The following is a 21,958-nucleotide window of genomic DNA, read 5'->3' on the forward strand; positions in this document are numbered from 1 at the left end:
TACAACGTAAAGTAAAAAAATCTACCAAATAGTGGTTAGAAGAGCAGAAAAGGGAGATATGCAAAGCTTCAAAGACCTAGCAACGATTCAAACTTCATATCAATAAGATAATAGAGAGTCTCCAGTAGAACTGAAGAAAATCGTCAGATCTACTATGCACGCAATACTGTTGAGTCATATAACTGTTGGGCACGCAGAGTAGCTGACCATCTCTTATAACAGAGTTAAATCAACAATGGTGGATCGTAATATAACCCGTCACTTATAGCTGGTCCAGGGAGATCTGTCACCTATGTCAAGTCATAAGTGATGAGTCGTAACATGACCCGTCACTTATGACTGTTGCAGAGAGATCCGTCACTTATAACCAGATAATAAGTGATAGGTCGTAATATGATCTGTCACTTATAATCGATACAGAGAGACCTGTTACTTATGATCCCAACCAATGCTACATAAATGTGATAAGTGATATCACTGATGATCTGTTATTAGTGACGAGTTAAAATTCGATCCCATCCAATACTACATAAATGACGGGTCGTAAAAGATCCGTTATTATATCGTGTTTCATTTGTCAGTTGCCTTCATCTGTCCAAGGCAGCATGGTCAGGCGCACTGATTTTTGCTCGGATACTCAATTGCCACTGCAGCATGGAACGCAGCTCCAATCGGAAGAGCATCCTCATCCATGACGAAATACTGTGAGTGCACCGGACGCACCCTCTCCATGTTGGTCTGGTTGCCGACGCCGATCAGGAAAAAGGAGCCGGCCGCTCTCTGCGTGTAGAACGCAAAGTCTTCGTCACCCATGGTCTGGGGAGCAATCTTGCCATTAGCTTCCCCGAGCATGTCCTCAGCCACTTGGCATGGGCGTACATCCTTTCGTCGTTGACGGTGGTCGGGTACAGCCGGAGCTCCTCCTCCAGGAAGTCGACAGTGGCGGTGCAGCGGTTCACGGCGACCTGGGCTTCTACGACCTTGAAAAGAAGCACAAACTTGTATAATTGTCGGTGAAAACATCCTATAAACTGTGAATTCAGATAGGAGAGAATCAGATGCTTGTTACCTCTTTGATTCTTTACATGAGATATGATAGGACTTGATCTGTCATGCTTCTGAAGGTGCCACCAATTGTCACAGATTCAGGGATGACATTGTATGCTTCGCCGCTTTTCAGTAATGTGACAGATACCACCTTAAAGTACAAGAAATCCACCATGACCACGACTTTCCGCACAGGTGCGCTCTGAAGTCACCGGCGGCCGGACCCCCGATGAGTGATGTCAACTGGCACAATTTCGCCCCCATCAAAGTCCGGATCTTCTTCTGGGTGCTTCGCCGCGGCAAGATGCGCACCTGGGACTTCCTTCATCAGCTGGGCTGCCTCGACACCGGACTCTGCCCCTTCTACCCTACTCGCGAGGACCTCCTCCACCTCTTCGTCTCGTGCCCCTGCCTCGCCGGCCTCTGTGGACGTGCACTGCCCAGGTGCCTGGCTCCGACAGCAACTGAACATGTCGTCGTCGCCATCCAGCGTGCTCTCGCCGCGCACCCGGCCCAGCTCGGCAACACGGCCATCCTGCTTATCTTCTGGGTGCTCTGGAAGTCCCGTAACAGAATGATGTTTGACCGCATCAACATGACCACCGACGAAATGATCAGCGTGATCTCCGACCACCCTGTCCTGTGGATTCACCGTGTGTCGCGTTGGTTCTGCACTGACCTCTCACGCTCTGGTGCGACTCTCTTAGTCATATAATATGATCATTAGTGCCCTCCCTTCCCCTTGCTGCTTCATCATTGAGTTTGATCCTGCTCGAAACATGTAACGTCTAGTGCGACTTGCTGAAAAGAAATACAGATTTGCTAGATGGTATATCTTCTGTCAGCCCCGTAAGTAAGGTGAATTAGGTATTACTAATCTTAAGATAAAAAATATTTGCCTCTTTTTAAATTACGAAATGAGGATGGGGTTTGACAAGTCTACTAAGAAATAAATATTTGATAGTAAAACTTTTATCTAAGTAGAAGAAAAACTAGGTGACTCTCATTTCTGATCTGAGTTGATGAAAGTTAAAGGAGAATTTCTTAAATTAGGTTATTTTCAAATAAAGGATAAACACAAACCAGATTTTTAAAAGATATGTGGTTAGACATAAAAGCACTTAGTGAGCAATTCTCTCTTTGTATAATATAGTAAGGAGGACAATATGACGAACATAATGAGATCAATACTCTTAATATTTCCTTCCGCAGACCTATTTCTAAGGATAGATTAATCGTCTGGCATAGGTTAGTATCTAAAATAATAGATGTTCAATTAACACATGAAAGATACGTTTCAATGAGGTATGCATGCTAATAACTAATTTTCTGTATAATTCATGTATAATAATGATTCATAGACCTTTTTCCCTTCAGTCATGGGGGCTGTGGAAGTTGAAGCTCCCATTCGAAATTAAGATTTTTCTTATGGTATTTATCAAGAGGAGTAATTTTAATCAAAGATAATTTGGTCAAAAGAAAATAGATTGGGAACCTCAAATGCTGCTTTTGTAACCATAATGAGAGGATTCAACACTTATTTTTTAAGTGTCACTTTACAAATTCGATTTGGCAAATTATCCAGATTGTCTTAGGTATTACTATGCTAAGGAACATGAACCATATTATGGTTGGTTGGTTACGGGACATAGATGCAATTAAAAAGAAACTGATTATGGTTAGGGTAGCTGCTTTATTTTAAACGATTTGACTATGCCATAATAATATGGTCTTTAATAAGAGAACAATAACTCTTTTTCAGGCACTCTTCAGAGTATCATATTGGTTCAAATTTTGGAGGATGTTACAAAAGGAGCACCAAATGGAAGAGATCAAACTGGCTTGCCAGAATTTAGAGGTGACGGCTATAGAGCTCTTTACCAAGAATTAATAGCTGACAGTTTAATCATAGATTATGTGCCGGATAATATCATGTAACCTCTTTAAAATAAATATCTTTTTTTTCCTATTAGCAATAGACTGAGATGATGTAACAATATAACAAGGGCGGTATACATCCTAATGCAAAAGGCCGGAATGCTATCCTTTTTCTAAAAATAATGTCTAGTGCGACTTGGTCGATTCCCTCGATTAATCAAGAAAGTTCAGGCGGGCGATTTAGCCTTCCATTGATTCGTCGAAAAAAAAAAGTTATTTTACGGAGTTACAAGCAAATGGTGACATTGTTGCCACTAAATATTCGTACTATATATGCAAAGTTGGCAAGCAAATTGATCACATACAGCATCTTCAAGAGGATCAGTTTCCCGGGAGACGAGTTGCTGGAGGCAGAGGATGCAGCGATCACGGGATCAATGCTGTCGAGGACCACCGGTATGCCCACCTTTTCCGGTGGAGTAGTTCTACTGTCTTTCGAGGTACCATGAAGTACCATCAAATTATATCTTTGGAGTTACCAAAATTTGTTATATTGGAACCGAAATTTGGTACCTCCCAAGTTATAATTCTCGGTGCCTTTTGATTGTCGTTCACCGAGCTGCAGCTGAAAGGAATGGTCCTGGCCGGGATGCGGCGATGCCTACCGGAAGTTTGGGATGACATGCAAGCCGAAAATGGCTGAGACGTCGTGAATCGTGATGCGGTGCTCCTGGAAGGTCAGCTCGGGGCGCTGGTGGATACGGCCCCGCAGGCGACGACGCATCCACGTGGCAAACCCCAGCTCGCGCGGCCGCGTCAAGGAGGTCGCCATTACCGAGGGCCGTCGCCGGGGCCAGGTCGGCAGCCGCGAGGTGGGAGAGGAGGTGGAGGACGGCTAGGACGAGGACGAGGTGGCGGTGGGAAGCAGACGAAGTTATCTACGCGCGCGAGCGCGACGAGACACGAGACGACGCTGCTCACGGCTCGCTTGCTTAAGTAGGACAAAGCAGACAGCCGCGCAGTAGAACTGCAAGCAAGGCGTGCCAGTGAGCAGCGAATTTTTATGAGGTCCACAACTATTTATAACGCTGGCTAGCGGCAATTAGTATTTGCCAATTTTTGCACGAAACACTATGACACAGTGCATCGTCACAGATGGTTCAAAAGACTCCAAACGGGCTCGTAGCCCAGCGGGAGCCTTACTGTCGTGGGTTCGAATCTCGGTTTTTGCATGCGGACGTTGCATCGCTCACCGTAGCGCTTTTAAAGCTGGAGTGTGAGTCTCGTCCGTAAAAAAAAAAATATGAGTAAGTCTAATTGATAACAATTGTCAACGCATATGGTTTTGAGTTCAATACCATCGTAGTAGCCTATAACACATTCAAAACCGTCTATGCCAGCTATACAAGAGTAAAAAAAAAGCAACTCTCCCGAGGATCAAACAAGGGACCTCCAAGACTGGAGCAAAGAGCATTACCGCCGAGCTCGGTAGTGTTCTAAACGAATTAATATGTTTTAAAATGTAAATGAGCCCTAAGATTTTTGACCGCCTTATGCTGCTATTGCCCTTGGCGGTAAGGCCGATTTTCGGCAGTAGAGTGAACCGTGGAATGGATCAAGTCTGAATACCAAGTCCTTCGACATGTGTACTCAAAATATTTTATTGTTTACAAATAACATCTTTTATAAATTTTTCGATCAAACTTACGAGGAAGTAATATGAGGACATTTATCTAAAAAATACTTTCACCTTTTCTAAGGTATTTCAAACATTACAGATGTGTTTGCTCAAATAAAAACATTACAGATGTGTTGCATACAAATTAGCGATTAAAGTTATGCTTTGTCTATCATATCAAAGAAAAATGAATGGGCTATAAAGAAAAAGTTTTGAGTCTGTCTATAGCCCTTAACGAAAGAGTTAAAATGCAATGTCTTACAGCCCCAATGCAAATTTCCGTTTAGGGCCCTAAACTTGATAATTCCACATGTAAATCCCTTAAGTATATAAGTTGATCAAGAATGTTCCCAACTCTTATTCAATTGATAACTAGGGTGAGATACACCTTTGACTTAATCTGAATTGTTACTTGAGTCAGGTTTCGATCTTAATGTACAATTCTTAAGCTCGAGGACATCCAGACATAAGAAACTCTTTTTTTATATATATATTCACATCTGTCAAGTTTCTAACTCCCTAAACCTACTGTTCAGTGAAACTCTCTAGAAAATAAAATTCATATCTTTCGCTTTGAACTGCACCCTTTTCTTATACTTCCATAAAATAACTGGAGAGTAGTTTGTTCTTTTATTTTCACCTCCTTCATCTCCTTCTTTGTGAAAAGGTTTCTTCTATTTATCCATGAGTTCTATTTAGAATATCTGGCAACCTATCATTGCCAACTTCTTTATGACAAAGCCTCTTCAACTTAACAAAGAGTTCTATGTAGAATCTTCCGTTTTTTCATTCTCATTAAACTTCTGTTTACTTTTTGAAAAATGTTGTGCATTTCACACCCAAAAAAAAACCCAGAGGAGCAGACTCCACCCAAAATGTGCTAATTATACTCTGTTATGAAGTTATCACGAAAAGTGTAATGACTATTCCAAGTATCCGTATTCTTTATTTCTGATTCTACAGCAGAAGGCTTGGACATGCACTTCTCAGGAACCACCAGAACCTACAGCATAGAGTTCTTTTTCAGGAAAAAAACAGTACTTCACAAGGCAGTAGATGAACCAAACATAACAAAATTTAGCTCACCAACATGAAATCTTAGCTGTAGAATCCCGGCCATACTATCCAAAGAAGCCAAATAATTATATTCAGTTTCATGTTGATGTATGTTTCTTCAAGTATTCAATAGCCACGGCAGCATGGAAGGCAGCTCCTATGGGAAGCACATCCTCATCAATCACGAAGTAGGGAGAGTGCGTGGAATGGACTGCCCCCAGGGTGCTCTCGTTGCTGACTCCAATGTTGAAGAAAACGCCTGCCATTTTCTGCGCGTAGAACCCAAAATCCTCCGCACCCATTAGCTGGGGAGCAACCTTGACGTTCTCTTCCCCTAGCAAGCTCTGTGCCACTGCCTTGGCATGATCATACATCCCTTCATCGTTGATCACAGCCGGATATGGCCTCATCTTGTCCTCCATGAAGTCCACAGAGGCAGTACAGTGATGTACCGCTGACTGTCCCTCTACAATCTTCCATAGAAGCATTTATCACTAGAATGTAGTTGTAGTAACTATGCAGTTCAGGTTCAAGAGGAGTTTACCTCTTTGATCCTCTTCATGAGATATGATAAACCTTCATTTGTCATGCTCCTCAAGGTGCCACCAAAGGTCACACATTCTGGAATAACATTGTAAGCTGCTCCTCCTTTCACAAAAGTGATGGATACGACCTGACGGTTCAATGACAAGGAGTCACAGGTCTTTTCAACAGTTGTACAGTGTTTTGGGAAGAAAAGTTGTACATAATTTATCTGTAAATGAAAATACTACAACAGGATAGTAAGCAGATCACATACTGCACCCTGGAGGGGATCGATTTCCCGCGCGACAATTTGTTGAAGGCTGAGGATGGCAGTGGATGCAGCTACAATGGGATCAATGGCTTCATGGGGTTGTGCAGCATGTGCACCTTTACCAGTAACAGTTGCTAGGAATCGAGCTGATGTTGCAGCAAAGGGTCCTGACCTGGATGAAACAACACCTACTGGAAGGTCTGGGTCAACATGCATGCCAAATATGGCTGACACGTCGTCAAGAACACCTTCTTGTAAGACATAATATGCACCACCATGACCCTCCTCTGCTGGCTGGAATACAAGCTTTACAGTACCCTAATGATCAAAACAAGAACCACAAAAATTATGAACATGGAATGTTTGACTGGTCTAGTGAATTCACCATAATTTATCGGGGAATCACAAAAAATATTGAAACGTAGGATGGATTGCTTTCCAAAATACAGTTGTTGTGACATCATGATGTTCCATAAGTACTGACATATTCGGTCTGCTTTACAACATTTTCATTTTCATCATAAATCAATGAACTTTCAGGTCCATCAAACTGGTTAAAGGATACCTTTAAGTCACCCTTGCGATCTTGAAGTAGCTTAGCAGCTCCTAGAAGCATTGTTGTGTGCGCATCATGTCCACAAGCATGCATTTTTCCACTTTCCTGGCTCCTGTATTCCCAATCTACCAATTCCTGCCAAAGGATAAAACCATAGTCGGCCAACCGATCACTCTACTATGGTAACGGTTTCCGCAAATGGTAATTCAAGAATGAGGAAACTATAGTAAGGAGGGGTTTGTGTTAGCTTTGCAAGGCATATGGAAACAATGGCGCTAACTGCGACACACCCAACTAATATTTGTGGATGCAATGCAAACTATACCAGTGGTGGAATGATTATTTTCATTTTCTCCTAGTTGACCGATGCTCAGTGCTGTTTAGATTACACCAAATTGACATTTTGGTTTCACATTGTGGAAGCTGTGTCGCTACGATATCAAATTTGTTATATGTTCATTTGTTCCATTGATTTGGATGACAAAACAATAGCCTTGGCGAGAGTCTGGATTGATTGACGCAATTACTTGTGTAGCTTGGGTTTCTTACTCTATCTGATAGGAAACAAAACAAATTAAATCTGAATGAACTAACGAGATAAAGAGAATGTAATGTGTCACATAGTTCCAAGCACAAGAGAAGCCATAAACTAAATGGACCTCAAACTGCTATTCTTCTTATTCGGATAATTAACACTCCATAAATGTTCTATTATCTTTCTCATCGCCATGTTAACAAATCCCAAACCGGCCCTAAAGAAAAGTATCCCCAACCGGATGATTTGATACAATTATATTAACCTTGCATTATTACATCCTCCCTGAAATAACCTACATTATTACTCAAGGAATTCATCAAGTCATTAAGCCCCATCTCCATGTAACCAACATGAAACAGATGCATCATCCGACACAAATCAGTTGATTCGGATTAAAATGAATACGTTTCAGAGAAGCAGAACCAGTAGCTGGAAAAATTGCCCAAAATAGAGATGAATCGAATGCCCAAACTCCTGATCAGATCTCACATGGCCACATGGGGAAACAAACGTGGCCGTCAATGGCACGCATGCGCCCCACCATGCCCTACCGCACACAACAAGATGGGATCCGTCTAGTCGGCACCGCCGCAAGATCAGGATCGAGAAATGTACGGACATGCACGGGGAGCGCGTCCATGTCCGCCCGGAGCGCGACGACGGGGCCCCCGCCACCCACGATGGTCGCCACAACGCCGGTCCGAGCGACGGGCCACGAATAGGGCACGCCGATCGTGTCGAGCTCGGCGCGCACGAGCTCGCTGGTCCGGTGCTCCTGGAAGGCCAGCTCGGACCACTGGTGGATGCGCCGCCGCACGCCGCGCAGCCACGCGTCGAACCCCGGCGCGCGCGCCGCGCCCAGGAGCTCCCCCGCGAGGGGCACCGGCGGCGAGGAGAGCGAGAGGTGGGAGCAGAGTAGTAGTAATGGTAGGAGGAGGAAACTACGAGAGGAGGCGGCCATGGTTCGATGGAGGTCAGTCGGAAGCCGCTTGGAGTGGCGAAGTCAAAAGGCCAAGACATTTTCCGCTTTCCAAAATATTCAATGAAAAAAGTCATTTTACTTACGCAATCAATCACATTAGTCCAAATAAAATATCATTTGGTCTATTTTATCCACTCAAGTACTAAAATCAGGTCACTTCACACGTAGTTTTGGCTAAGCGGTTTTGATGTGGTTTGCAATGTGGCAATGCCAACGCACATATTACCTTAGTAGGTCATCCTTCGTCCTTCCCACACTCTCTTCTTCACCGTACATCTCTTTATATATATCTATACTCCTATATAATGTATCAGTCCAATTCTTTTCTACGTTCACATAACCTTCTGCCCCCACATAAATAATATTTCCTCCATTCACTCAAATTTATGCACATAAGAATCATGCTTTCTTAAAATAAAACGCTCAGATCATTTCTCACATGACTTCATTAAATCCGATACCTAAAACACCCAGTTCATCCAACACTTACAAACCCACTCTCGTTCCTTAAAAACAGAAGAGCACCGACGCCATAACCGCCGCCCCACATCTCCTCCCAGACCGCTCCCTCCTGACCCATGCCACCTCCTCCCCGCTCGCTCCATCTTGATCCACGCCCCTCCCCATTCGATCCCTGCTCGCTCCACGGCCACCACTCTGCCTGACAGCACCGAGCGCCTTGGCGGCTTGCTCGACTGGAGCTGGGTGCAGCCCGACCGCCAGTTCGGCGCCTCTAGCTTTGACGATGTCGTCCTCCCGTGGGAGAGGGATGAGGAGGCCGCAGGAGGAAGGAGGGACAAGGAGGATGGGATCAAGAGGAGGCGGGTCAAGGCGCCCACGCTGTCCGAGCTCACGATTGAGGATGAGGAGCTGCGAAGGCTAGGGATGACTCTTCGAGAAGGTGGAGCGGCTGGGAATGGGGATGACATTGTCCCCGTGGGTGGCGACAGCTTGGATCCGCACGCGGTGGCGTCGATCTGGGTAGCGGCGGCCTAGATCCACACTCCAATGTGTTGATATGGGTGGCGACGGATCTGTCCTTATCTTGATGGCCATGCCCATCTTCATCGCTTAAATCCCCGCGTCGTCCTAGGCCCCGCACACTCCACTCTACTTCGGCGCTAGCTTCCTCCCCTTCGCCACTCACCACCGCGCTGCGATCAGGTACGTGGTGGTTTGGTTGGTGCGGCGTGGCGCGATCGGAGAGATGGACACGGTCATGGCTGCCCCCGACGCCCCACCACCAGCCGTCATGCTCGTCTCCACCGGCGCCAGCCATACTGAGCCGCTCCATCTCTTAGGGGCATTCCATCGAACACCGTTTGTGTGGGTTGCGGTTGCTGGCGATAGGTCGTGCGTGCTTGTTTTTTTTTTTGGCAGTGGGCAATGTGTTGTGCTCGTGGGGCAGGGGGAGGACAGGCAGCTCGGCACGGCGACACGGAGGATCGGCTCATGCCCACGATGCTGAGCAGGTTTGACGCGCCGGGGATCACGTTGGTCATTTGCAGGGTGGACCACACCACCTCCTACTACGAGGAAGAGGTGCAAGTCTACAACTAGGGCTGGGGTGACTTCGGGAGGCTCGGGCATGGCAATTCCAGCGACGTCTTCACGCCTCAGCCTGTCAAGGCATTGCAGGGGCTGAAGATCAAGCAGATTGCCTGCAGGGATAGCCATTGTCTGGAAGTCACCATGGGCAAGAAGCCATCCGCCTCCTCCTTCCTCAATCCTACCGAGTCGTCGGCAGCAATGGAGGTGTTCGAGGGCGCGGAGTTTGTGCGGCTGCGGAGCCTGGAGCATGGCACATACCTCCACGCTACCAAGGACGGCCGGGGAGTCCTCCTGGATGCGCACCGCGTGTCGCATCACGCGGCGTGGGCGGCAGTCGTGGCACGCGGCATGTCCTCCTCCGTGGCGTCTACGGCTGGTACTTCGGCGTCCCTGACCCACGTTGGCCGTTCCTCCCCTGCCACCGCCGCGCTGCAGCCTAGCGCGACCGAGACGAGCGGGAGGTCTAGGTCATCATGTGACGCGCTGTCGGGACGGGCGTTGTCGGGACCGGCGTCTGCACGATGCCCACGGGCGCTACCTCCGCGCCAACTGAAGGTGCCTCCCCTGCCGCGCCGGCGTCACCATAGCCAGCGGCAGCTACCTTGAGCCAATGATGCAGTGAGCGATCGAAGTCATCCCCTAGATCCACACCTGGCCGGAGCTCCCGATCACACGCAGCAGGAGCTCCTCATCACCACCTTTTCCCCACCTCTCTATTGTGCGATCGAATTCTTGACTTCTTAATTCTTGAGGTTGTTTGCGTCAAAGATTCTGCATTTCTTGCTACATTTTGTGCAAAGATTACTACTTTCAACCAGAATAAACATGATGCGCATGACATGATAAACACATCAATAACCTAGATTTTTTTTTTCCAAGTACGGACCCTCCGCAAAAATGTAGATTCTCCAAACATTTTTACAGACTCTCCACACACAGATTCTAAACTAAAAAAACGTATTATAACACAAGAACGCATGATCTGACACTAGCATAATAAAACTTAGTACCAACAAGAATTAGGAGTTTAAGCACATCATAATCATACAAGTTCATATTCATCACCACACACAAAAGATAAAAAGAGTTATTACAAAATGAGTACATGAAAGGTAAGCTTTCACTCCTCATTTGACATCAAACGTCAAAAAGGGAGAAAAGGAAAAACTATGAAGATCAACATCTACTAGTCATCATCCTCGTCCTCGTCATCATCATCATTATCATCATCATCATCGTCATCGTCATCGTCATCTTCTTGATGCTCGCCCTCTTTTTGGTTTTCTTCTTCTATCTCACCATAAGCAGAGTGAGTACGACGAGAGCAGGGAGTCGGAGGAGGAACCTCTTCTTCTTCTTGATCCGCTGCCTCCCACTCGACAAATAGATCTCCAAAATCAGGCACTTCTTGATGAGGGGAAGTGGGAAGCTCTAAATGCCCTTTGATTTCTTTTACTTCTCTTCTTAGCTCATTTATTTCCGTGGCATTGTATTTGCACATAGTGAAGATTGATCGAAGCACATTCTTGATGTACTTGCCACAACCACGAGAGCCACCACCATGAGAATGCGAAGAGGAAGGTGCACGAGATAGAGGTGGGGTTGCACAGGATGAGCTTGCACCACGAGATAGCCTAGAGGATGCCTTCTTTTTCACACGGTAGGACTCGTGAATGCAATCCTTTTGAAAGGAGATCTTTGTAACCTTCTCGATGATATACATGATATACAGAGCAAATGGAAAGCTCTTTCTAGCATCATCCATGGCGTCACAAAGTTCGACCCAAATGAAATCATCAACACTGAAGGGTCTTCCACCGGGTGCCATTCTAAGAAGAATGTTTCTCGACATACCATGGAGCTTAGTCCCATCTCCCTTCTTTGTATTTATGGTCTAGCGAAACAGAAGATTTAGATAGTGATAATACGGCTTCAAACCATGAGTGGAGCCATAGGCCATTCTAGGATCCTCATAATTTTACCCAAGTCATATTCCTTGATCTTCTTGTCAACAAAAACTGTACATGTTCATGGTCTTGTGATCCAAGAGCAAGAAGAAGAGAAAATGTTATGTAGTCTATGCAATAGCAAATTTTAAGTGTTGTCCAATGAATCTCGCTCTTGTAGAGATTGAAAAAGAATGTGGCATGGAAATGAGCAATGATTTCTTCATTCCAATTATACTTGAAACCTCCGAGATCTTTCATTCCTTTCTCCGTGCAAGCATCGATGACTTCATCAAAGATGGGATTATTGGCGTCTTCCATGTATTTCTAATCTATGAATTACATAGGGACAATGGACTTGAATTTGCTTCGGTAAATGACTGATAGATAGAAGTCAAAATGAAATTGGCTCCAAAACCGTCCATCTAAAGACTCGTCTCTAGGCCACAAGTAGGGGCCATTTTTCCTCTCTTTCTTGACTGCTAATCCTTGATTCTTGTAGCTCTTTGGTAGTTGAAGATCATAGGGTTGATTGACTTGAGGAGCATGCATCTTCAGAAATTCATTGTAAGACACTTGATCCCTTCCAAAATTAAGATCAATATGTGGAGGAGTGTGATGACACATCCTTGGATCAATCCGCTTGCCCAACCGATCTTCATCCCTTTCAGCTTGGGTCGTATGACCCCTGGCTTTTCTAGCAGCAGCATCACCACCATCACGAGGCTCTTCAATGTGAATACCTTAAATGCTGCTTCTTCCACCTCGCTTCACTGCATGCTTTCTGGCGGCAATTTTGACACAACCCCTTGTTGTGTGAGAGCTACTACCTTCACCTAACTGTTCTCCTGCCCCCAACGTAACAACATCTTCATATGACTCATCGAAGGGAGGAGGTCCATAATGTTGGGCTTGAGGATCATGGCGGCGCTTGGTGCGTTCTTGTGTTGCTGGATTCCTTGAATCTGGATGCTCCTTCACCACTGAAAGATAAAGAGGCCGCATAAGCTATGGAAGTGGTTGGAACAAGATTCAAGAATGATATCATGGTTTAGACTTAGTTCTACAAACTGTGGAGTCTCTGCAAAAATTTGCAGACCCTCTACTAATGTGCGGAGTCTTTGCAAATATGTGGACTCTCTGCAGATTGTAGACCAAACCCTAAATCCTGATTTCAAAAGATTTTGCCAAGGGATGAAAATGCCACTAGAGATATGGAATCAAAGAAACATAAGGATGATATCTTCTGAAGGAATATCGCTCTAGGGCATTCAAAGAAGAGATTGGGAAAAAACTTGTTTTGTACCTCGAGAGAGAGAAGAGAAGTGAACTTGAGGTAGATTCGCTAAACTTTACAGAGAATCCGCACTAGGAGATCTGGTCTTGATGCAGATGCTGAGTCTCCGAAGATTGGGCCTTCAAATCACCGGAGATTGAGATTTGAGTGAAAGAACTTGGGAAGAGAGTGAGAGCATGAGAGGGAAGCACCAGTGTAAAAGATTGAATGACTATTAGAGAGAGAGAAATTTTAACCCAACTAGTAGGTTAAAAGGAGTGAAAAACTATCAAACTGCGGAGTCTCTGCATAATTATGCAGAGTCTTCTCAAATATGCGAACTCTCTGTAGAATTTTGTAGACTCTCCGCACTTTGTCTAACAGGAGGGAAAAGATAGATTCAAGATATATTACAAGGAGGAAATGAGAGAGATGTGTTTCGATGAACATGAGAGATCATATCACTTATGATTAGCCAGCAATCAACCAATCAAAACTATAACCACAAGTGACATGATGTGATCAAAGATCAAAGATCCAAATTTTTATTAAAAACGCACAACTCTAAGCCTATCTTTTAGACAACTCCTACCTAAAAAGCAAGAAATCTACAACAATCAATTATATGCAATAGGTCAAGCCACGTTACGAGAATCTAGTATATTTAGTTCACTTCTCAACTCACAAAACCTTTGCTCATCCAGTGGCTTGGTGAGGATATCGGCTAGTTATTTTTCGGTTCTCACATGGCAAATATCGATATCCCCTTTGATTGAGTGGTTTCTCAAGAAATGGTGTTGAATGTCTATATGTTTGGTTCTTGAGTGTTTCACAGGATTGTTGGCTATTTTTATGACACTCTCATTGTCACAAAAGTGAAACTTTGGTCATGTTATAGCCATAGTCTCTCAAAGTTTGCTTCATCCAAAATAGTTGAGCACAACAAGCACCCGCTACAACATACTCGGCCTTGGCGGTGGATAGGGCTATGAAATTTTGTTTCTTTGAGGACCAAGAGACCAAAGACCTACCCAAAAATTGGCAAGTCCCTGAGGTACTCTTCCTATCCACTTTGCAATCGGCATATTCAGTATCCGAATAGCCGATAAGATCAAAGGTTGAACCTTTAGGATACCATAAGCCAAGGTAAGGGGTATGAACCAAATATCTAAGAATTCTCTTAATGGCCATTAAATGATACTATTTTGGAGCGACTTGAAATCTTGCATACATGCACACACTAAGCATTATATTAGGTCTAGATGCACAAAGGTAAAGTAAAGATCCAATCATGGAGCGATATACCTTCTGATCCACGAGCTTGCCTTCTTTATTGAGATAGAGATGTCCATTTGCTTGTATATGAGTCTTGAATTGCTTGGCATTCTCCATGTCAAATTTCTTGAGCACATCCTTGATATACTTTGTTTGACATATGAATGTTCCTTTCTTGAGTTGTTTGATTTGAAATCCTTGGAAGAACTTCAATTTCCTCATCATTGACATCTCAAATCTCTTTGTCATAATCCTACTAAATTCTTCACAAAATTTTTATTAGTAGAACCAAATATAATGTTATAGACATATATTTGGCAAATAAATGAATCATTATCAATATTCTTAGTGAAGAGAGTGGAATCGGCTTTGCCTATTTCAAAGTACTTTTTGATGAGAAAATCCCTAAGGCATTCATAACATGCTCTAGGTGCTTGTTTAAGCCCATAGAGAGTCTTATTGAGTTTGTATACATGGATAGGATACTTGAGATCTTCAAATCCGGATGGTTGCTCCACATACACCAATTCGGAGATTGGCCCATTTAGAAAATGGCTATTCACATCTATTTGGTATAGCTTGAAATCATGGTGAGTAGCATCGGCAACTAATATACGAATTGACTCAAGCCTAGCTACGGGAGCATAAGTCTCACCAAAATCCAAACCTTCTATTTGTGTGAAGCCTTAAGTAATTAACCGTGCCTTGTTCCTTGTCACGACCCCATTCTCATCTTGCTTGTTGTAGAAGATCCACTTGGTTCCTATAATATTTTGCTTAGGTCTTTCCACTAGGGATCATACTTCATTTCTTTTGAAGTTGTTTAATTCTTCTTGCATAGTCATCACCCAATCTGAATCTTCAAATGCGTCTTGTACCTTCAAAGGTTCTAAAGAAAAAACAAAGGAGTAATATTCATAAAAATTTACAATTCTTGAACGAGTAGTTACCCCCTTTTGTATATCACCAAGAATGTTGTCAACAGGGTGATCTTTTTGGATACTTTGGTGAACTCTTTGATGTTTCACTTGAGATTGAGCTTGAATGTCTCCCTCTTCATCATCAAAGAAGTTGTTTGAGTCATCATGAACTTGATCTTGTACATTTACATTTGTCTTTCCACCCTTTTGGCAATGTGCAGACTCCCCGCACATTTCTGCGGATTCTCCGTAGATTTGTTCGAAGTCTCCTCATATTTGTCTAGAGTCTCCGCACATTCTTGCGGAACCTCCACACTTTGTCGCAACTGAGGATATTTCACAGTTTTCTTCAGCCTTTTTTTGATCTTGAGCTTCCTTGGACCTTACTTCACCAATGGCTAGCTTCTTGATTGCTTCACAATGAGGTTCTTCATTACCTACAACATTTAGATCAACTTGCTTTACTTGAGAGCCATTAGTTTCATCAAATATCACATCATGCGTGATTTCAATATAACCAGTGGTTTTGTTAAAAACACGATATGCATAGGCATTTGATCCATATCCAAGCAAGAAGCCTTCATCAACCTTCGGTGCAAATTTAGAATTTTTGGGTTTCTTGTTTAGAATAAAGCACTTACTACCAAAAACTCTAAAGTAAGATACATTTGGCTTGTTAACGGTTAGAAGCTCGTAGGTGATCTTCTTTAAGATCTTGTGGAGATATAACCAGTTGATGGCATAGCATGCGGTATTGATGGCTTTCACCCAAAATTGATCCTATATCTTGTACTCATCAAGCATGATTCTTGCCGACTCTATGAGAGTCCTATTCTTCCTCTCAACAACCCCATTTTGTTGAAGGAAGTAGGGTGCCGAGAATTAATGCTTGATTCCTTCTTCATCAAGAAACTCTTCATCTTGTGTATCTTGAATTCACTTCTATTGTCGCTTCTCACCCTTCTGATCTTCACATTAAATTCATTTTGGGCTCTTGTCATAAATTTCTTAAATATGGCTTGTGTTTCACTCTTATTATGCAAAAAGAATACCCAAGTGAAACAAGAAAAATCGTCAACAATAAATAAGCCATACTTGTTATCGCCAATACTTATATAGGCGATTGGTCCAAACAAATCCATATGAAGAAGATCTAATGGCCTTGTGGTCGTTATCACATTCTTGGCGGAACGAGGATCTCCAACTTGTTTTCCAGCTTGATATGCACTACAAATTCTATCTTTCTCAAAAGAAATATTTGTTAGTCATAGGATGTGCTCTCCTTTAGAAGTTTAGACAAATTTCTCATACCAACATGGGCTAGTCGGCGATGCCATAGCCAACCCATGCTGGACTTAGCAATCAAACAAGTCTTAGACCTCACTTTATCCGTTGAAAAATCAACAAGATAAAACTTACCCTTCAAATGACCGGTGAAAGCTATTGAGGAGTCTTCCCTTCTAGAGATAGTCACACCCTCATTAGTAAAAAGACAATTGTAGCCCATTTCATAAAGTTGTGATATGAACAATAAATTGTAGCTAAGAGATTGAACTAACAAGACGTTTGAGATAGAATGATAATTGAAGATAGCAATTTTATCTAAACCAATTACATCTCCTTTTTCATCATCTCCAAATAAAATGTTCTCATGTGGTCCTTCATTTTCTTCAAATGATGAGAACATGCTATTCTCTCTGGTCATATGATTAGTTCATCCGCTATCAAGTTCCCAACTTGATCCACCGAAGGAGTATGCTTACAAAATAAATTATATTTTTGCTTTAGGTACCCAAATTTGTTTTGGGTCCTTTTACATTATTCACAAGAACTTTTGATACCCATACATTCCTTTTCACAACTCGATACTTTTTACGAGCACCAACATATAGAGTAACCACTTTACTACAGTGGTTTCTCTTAAGCACATTAGAATCATAAAAAGTAGCTTGAGGTGCATTGCCTTGAGATTTCTTGACTTGTGTGGTGAGATCAACTTGCTTGCCTCCCTTGATGAACTTAAGACACTCCTTGCCATTTATCACCACACACTCATTTGGCTTGCTCAAGTACATGTCATAGCTAAGCCCTCTCTTTTGCTTGTTGTCCTTTGTCACACCCGGTCTTAACGGAGAAAACCAGATGCAGCTTATGTGTGCCCAGGATGTTCAACACACATAAGGACGTCACAGGTGAAGTAGCAAAAGCAATAATTCTATTAAATAAACATTAAACTCTTACAGCAATTGACATATATTGTCTTCTATGAAGATATCTGTAGCGGAACAGAAGCACTAATATCCAATAACACCGCAGGCAACTGACCGGGATACACGCGCCTAGAACGTCACAACCTCGTCTTGATAGTCTTCAACATCTTCACTTATTGAGCAGCACCATACATATCGTATGGTGTAGGAAAAATAGCAAGTGTGAGCACATAGAGTACTCAGCAAGTGTGGGAAAGTAATAATATGCGGGCTTATATCAAGAATAGGCTAAGAAACGGTATTTTTGCATAAATGCAAGTAATGAAAACATATTTGGACTCAAAAACATTAAGAAATTATTAAGTGAATGTAACCCATACAGTCCAACACCCAGCATACAAGGCTCCCCACCTTGCACACCATAACCTTCTAGTACTCCCTGTACTATAACCAAACCATCTAGTACTCCCTGTACCAGAATCATAACCACAACCAAACTCATAACCACAACCATACTGATAACCATAACCAGACTCATAACCACAACCCACTAATCATGTGAGGATCCAAGTCTCTCATAACTGTGAGCACGGCTGTTATAACAGTTTTACACTCTGCAGAGGTTGTCCAGCTTTCCCCACGAGTCAGTGAATTCCATGTTACCGTGTTTTTCGTAAAACACTTAACACGCGCCAGTGGTGTGCCGCCAAGAATCACTGCTTGACATTTGCCACCAACCAGAGATTAATCCAGTATGTGTCTGCCCACTAGGTTTCACTATCAGGCTTTACGCAAGCTAAGCTCCTATCCAGAAGCCCCCTTTTGTGCTGACCCAACACGCACTAGATAGACTCTAATCAGTATATCACGTCTTACCCATATCAGCCTCGTGGTTGGTACGTTACTTCTTGGTTATCGCTCCACGAACCGGTCCTTACTTAGGTTACTTGAGCAAACACTAAACCAACATCATAACCATGACAACCATCAAAACTACTTTGCACAAGGCCTAAGGTTCCATGTTGCTAGACCATTAACAAATGAACCATCAATGTTGTATATGTTCATTAGTCAAGATCATGACACTTCTTAACATCCCAAAAGTATGGCTAAGAAATCTACCCACAAAGGACACCTAACCATAAACTATCTAGGTTTCGAGGGATGATATGGGAAAATCTAGGGAAACCCCTAACGTAGGTAACTACCCATTATATTGACAGACATTGCATGCAATTTTGTAAAACAAAATATTTAAAACATAGGTTCAATATGATCAAGGACACTTACCTTTTACCTAATGTTGCTCAGTGTTGTCGAAATCTTGGTCTTGAAGTCCCTCGAACTGATCTGAAGCATTGTCGACTAATCACGAAAACTACCGACAAACAACACAAAGGAAAACACAAAGAACAACATACCAAACATTATTAAAATACTTTAAAAACACTATGGTTGGATAGGAATGATTTTAGAAACGTTTAGACGCAAGAATCGTCTAAATCGGAGTTAAGATGAAAAGAGAATAGCTTTTGGGAGATGGATTAGGCTGAAAAGGAAATACTGATTTTTCCGGAACTATCTTCCTATGAGAAATGCATTATTGTGCAATCACTGTGTCAAGCTTGACAACATCATTGCGCAAGATTCAAGAAGTGTAGGGCAGACTAGACTTCACTGACTAGGCTAAGGAGAATGATGTGGCGCTGACTTGACATGCTATGCAAGTACCATCTTAGATTAAAGAAGGGATACATGGAGATCTAGTATCGACCCCCTATGATGGATCAAAATGGCAGAAGGTTGCGCTTCTAGGTTTAGGATATTACTGGTGGAAGACATCGATGTCGACTTCAGTGATGTTTCAGTGAAACGAGGGAAGTATGGCGTAGAACGCAGAAAGACTAACTCAACGGTATGATTGGTTTTGGAAAGGGTCATCCGAGGTAGCGGCAAAATAGCGATGACTACTTCTAGGTTTGGTGGTGACCGCGAACAGATTCAGGAATGAAGACGCTCGCGTTCCCAGAGATTGGCTATGAAATTTATGGAACCGTTTGAACAAAGATGTTCATATATCCCGGAAACACAATGCTACGGCATAGTTTTGGGTAGATCATCCACTGAGAGCAAGAATGATCAATGGAGATGTGACGGGTGATGACTGCGATGTGCTGTTGTTGGCAATAGCGTCCTGGTCGTGTCGCTGCACAAACGGGGATGAGCTCCTAAGGTAACGTAGAAGACTCCATGGGACACGTCGTGACGCGGTTGGTGCATCCATACGGCTTTCGGATTGATGGGGAACGCGAATGCAAAACCGGTGCGCGCGTAGAACGTGTTCAGAAATCGGACAGCAGGTATGTCGACCTTGATTACGGTGGTTTGGCTACTCTACTGGCCAACCTGGTTGGTGAGAGTGTGGGGAACATCATGGGACATGCACCGGTGAAAGGGCTTGGTGATTTGACCTCTGGTCGGTAGGGAACATCGATGCCAATCAGCTATAGCGCTGCTGTCTCGTGGCTGTCCGCGACAGCAACGATCGTGACAGCGTAGGTCGGACTTTGGCCGATGCTAGGGCTTGACTAGGGACTTAGTATGATGCTAAAATAGTAGTAAGGGAGGAGAAGAAGGGGTCCTCACCTTGCTTTGATGCTTGAGGCAGGAGGACTCGCGAAGAAGACGACGTAGCGCATCACGGGTGGAGGCGGTGGCGGCTCCGGCAAACGACGGCGCTCCGGCAATGCGCGGACAGGGCAGTAGCGACTTCTAGGGCTTTAAGGTATGGAATAGGGGTAGGAGAGGGCATGCAACTCATATTTATAGGGCTAGGGGCGACTGGTTGAGGTAGAGACCAAACCGAACACGAATCGGATTCGAGTTCGAGTCGGTTACGATTTCTTTTTCGCAGCTCTGTATTCCGAGGATGATATATCCATCGTCCGGACTCCACATTGGACGTTTCTTGATTGTAAATTGTAGTGCTCGAAAAGATCTACAACTTTGGTAGTCATTGGATTTTCTGAAAACACCATCTTGATTTCCAAAAATGCATCACAAGATAAACTGTTTAAACTCAGACTTGTCTGCGCAGCACTGATTTCGGGGGCCATAACTCACAGCTCCATTATCCAAAATAGGACTTCCATAGGTTAAAATCGAAGCTCTCGACGAGACCTACAACTTTGATATTGTCAAGATTTGCATTTGACGCCGTTTTGAACTCCGAAACTTCATGAGAAGATGAGGCTGTCCAGGACTCCGTGAAAATTTACAGATTTCGTGAATCCTTTGATGGGCCATCTAGAAGACTTGGCTAAGGGTTTGGACTTGAGCAAGATTGAGCCCAAAGACCTTTTAGATATATCTAGGGTTTAGAAAAGAAACTTTTACAGAGAAATTTGAATAGAATTTGAATTTGAATTGAGTTTGGAGTGAATTTAAGAGAAACAAAAAAGATGGGGTTGAACAACAATAGGATTAGATAAGGAATTTGAATTTGGATTTGGATAGAATTTGAGAAAGAGGAGAGATTGACTTTAAACAAGGATTTAGATAAGATTTGAATTAAACTGGAGAAGGATCTAGTATGATCAATGATTGAATAGATGATGAATTCAAAGATTTAGAATTCCAACCATTAAGATCATTAACTTATTCACTATTGAGTTTTGTAAAAACTTTTTCAAAATCTTTTTCACTCAAAACACCAAAGAGAAAGAAAAAGAAAAAGAACTCTAATGCATTTACCTGGCTGCTAGCAAAACTCAGCATGCAATGCACACAAAATAATTACATATATTGATTGATTGATTAAGAAAATAGGTTTTAAACCTATACTACTGGTGAAGCTATTCAATAATCTTAGAATATTTTAGAAATTTGAGAAATCTGAAGACCAGGGTGTTACATCCTTGGACTCAATGGTCTTGTATAGGGCATCCTTGGATTTGTATGTCTTCAAGCACACATACTTAATCAAGGCACTTAGCCTCTCATTCTTCTTTTGTAATGCTTGCAAGGGTTTATGTAACACCCAGTTTTAAAAGAACAAAATCGGACACAACACATATATGCCAAGATCAAGTTTCCATACATGTGCTACATCATTAGTGTATCATCATAGTGCCAAAATTACAACATTATTTAACTTATTACAAAAGGACCGGAGGGTCTAAAAGAAAACACAGCGGAACTAAAAAAGAGGTCTTCAACGCCAGCGGGGCTTCCATCTTTCACAGGTGTC

General features: G+C 43.1%; 1 protein-coding gene and 1 pseudogene across 3 annotated transcripts; both read right to left on the reverse strand.

Annotated features, from left to right (window-relative positions):
* Positions 1–609: 609 nt before the first annotated feature.
* LOC133892197 (IAA-amino acid hydrolase ILR1-like 8) lies at positions 610–3,757 on the reverse strand (annotated as a pseudogene).
* Positions 3,758–5,365: 1,608 nt separating this feature from the next.
* Positions 5,366–8,564, reverse strand: LOC133893620 (IAA-amino acid hydrolase ILR1-like 9). Of its 3 annotated transcripts, none has more exons than XM_062334692.1 (6): positions 8,169–8,562; positions 7,021–7,146; positions 6,459–6,773; positions 6,204–6,332; positions 5,690–6,132; positions 5,366–5,606 (listed from the first exon to the last, which is right to left on the reverse strand). In XM_062334692.1, the coding sequence occupies exons 1-5, from the start codon at positions 8,508–8,510 to the stop codon at positions 5,758–5,760; spliced, it is 1,287 nt and encodes a 428-aa protein (XP_062190676.1). In that variant the 5' UTR covers positions 8,511–8,562; the 3' UTR covers positions 5,366–5,606; positions 5,690–5,757. The 3 variants fall into 3 exon arrangements, with proteins under 3 accessions (XP_062190676.1, XP_062190677.1, XP_062190678.1); XM_062334693.1 differs by having other exon boundaries at positions 8,039–8,310; XM_062334694.1 differs by lacking the exon at positions 5,366–5,606 and having other exon boundaries at positions 5,927–6,125; positions 8,169–8,564.
* Between the last annotated feature and the right edge of the window lie 13,394 nt (positions 8,565–21,958).

The sequence above is a fragment of the Phragmites australis genome, chromosome 15, assembly GCF_958298935.1.
Source record: "Phragmites australis chromosome 15, lpPhrAust1.1, whole genome shotgun sequence".
In the NCBI taxonomy this organism is placed as follows: Eukaryota; Viridiplantae; Streptophyta; class Magnoliopsida; order Poales; family Poaceae; genus Phragmites; species Phragmites australis.

Bases quoted from the DNA above. Each gene is read 5' to 3' on its own strand.
- LOC133893620 (XM_062334692.1), bottom strand. From the start codon at position 8,510: ATGGCCGCCTCCTCTCGTAGTTTCCTCCTCCTACCATTACTACTACTC. The intron at 6,774-7,020 runs GTATCCTTTAAC...TTTGATCATTAG, and splicing joins ATCGCAAGGGTGACTTAAAG to GGTACTGTAAAGCTTGTATT. The intron at 6,333-6,458 runs GTATGTGATCTG...TTGAACCGTCAG, and splicing joins TCGATCCCCTCCAGGGTGCA to GTCGTATCCATCACTTTTGT.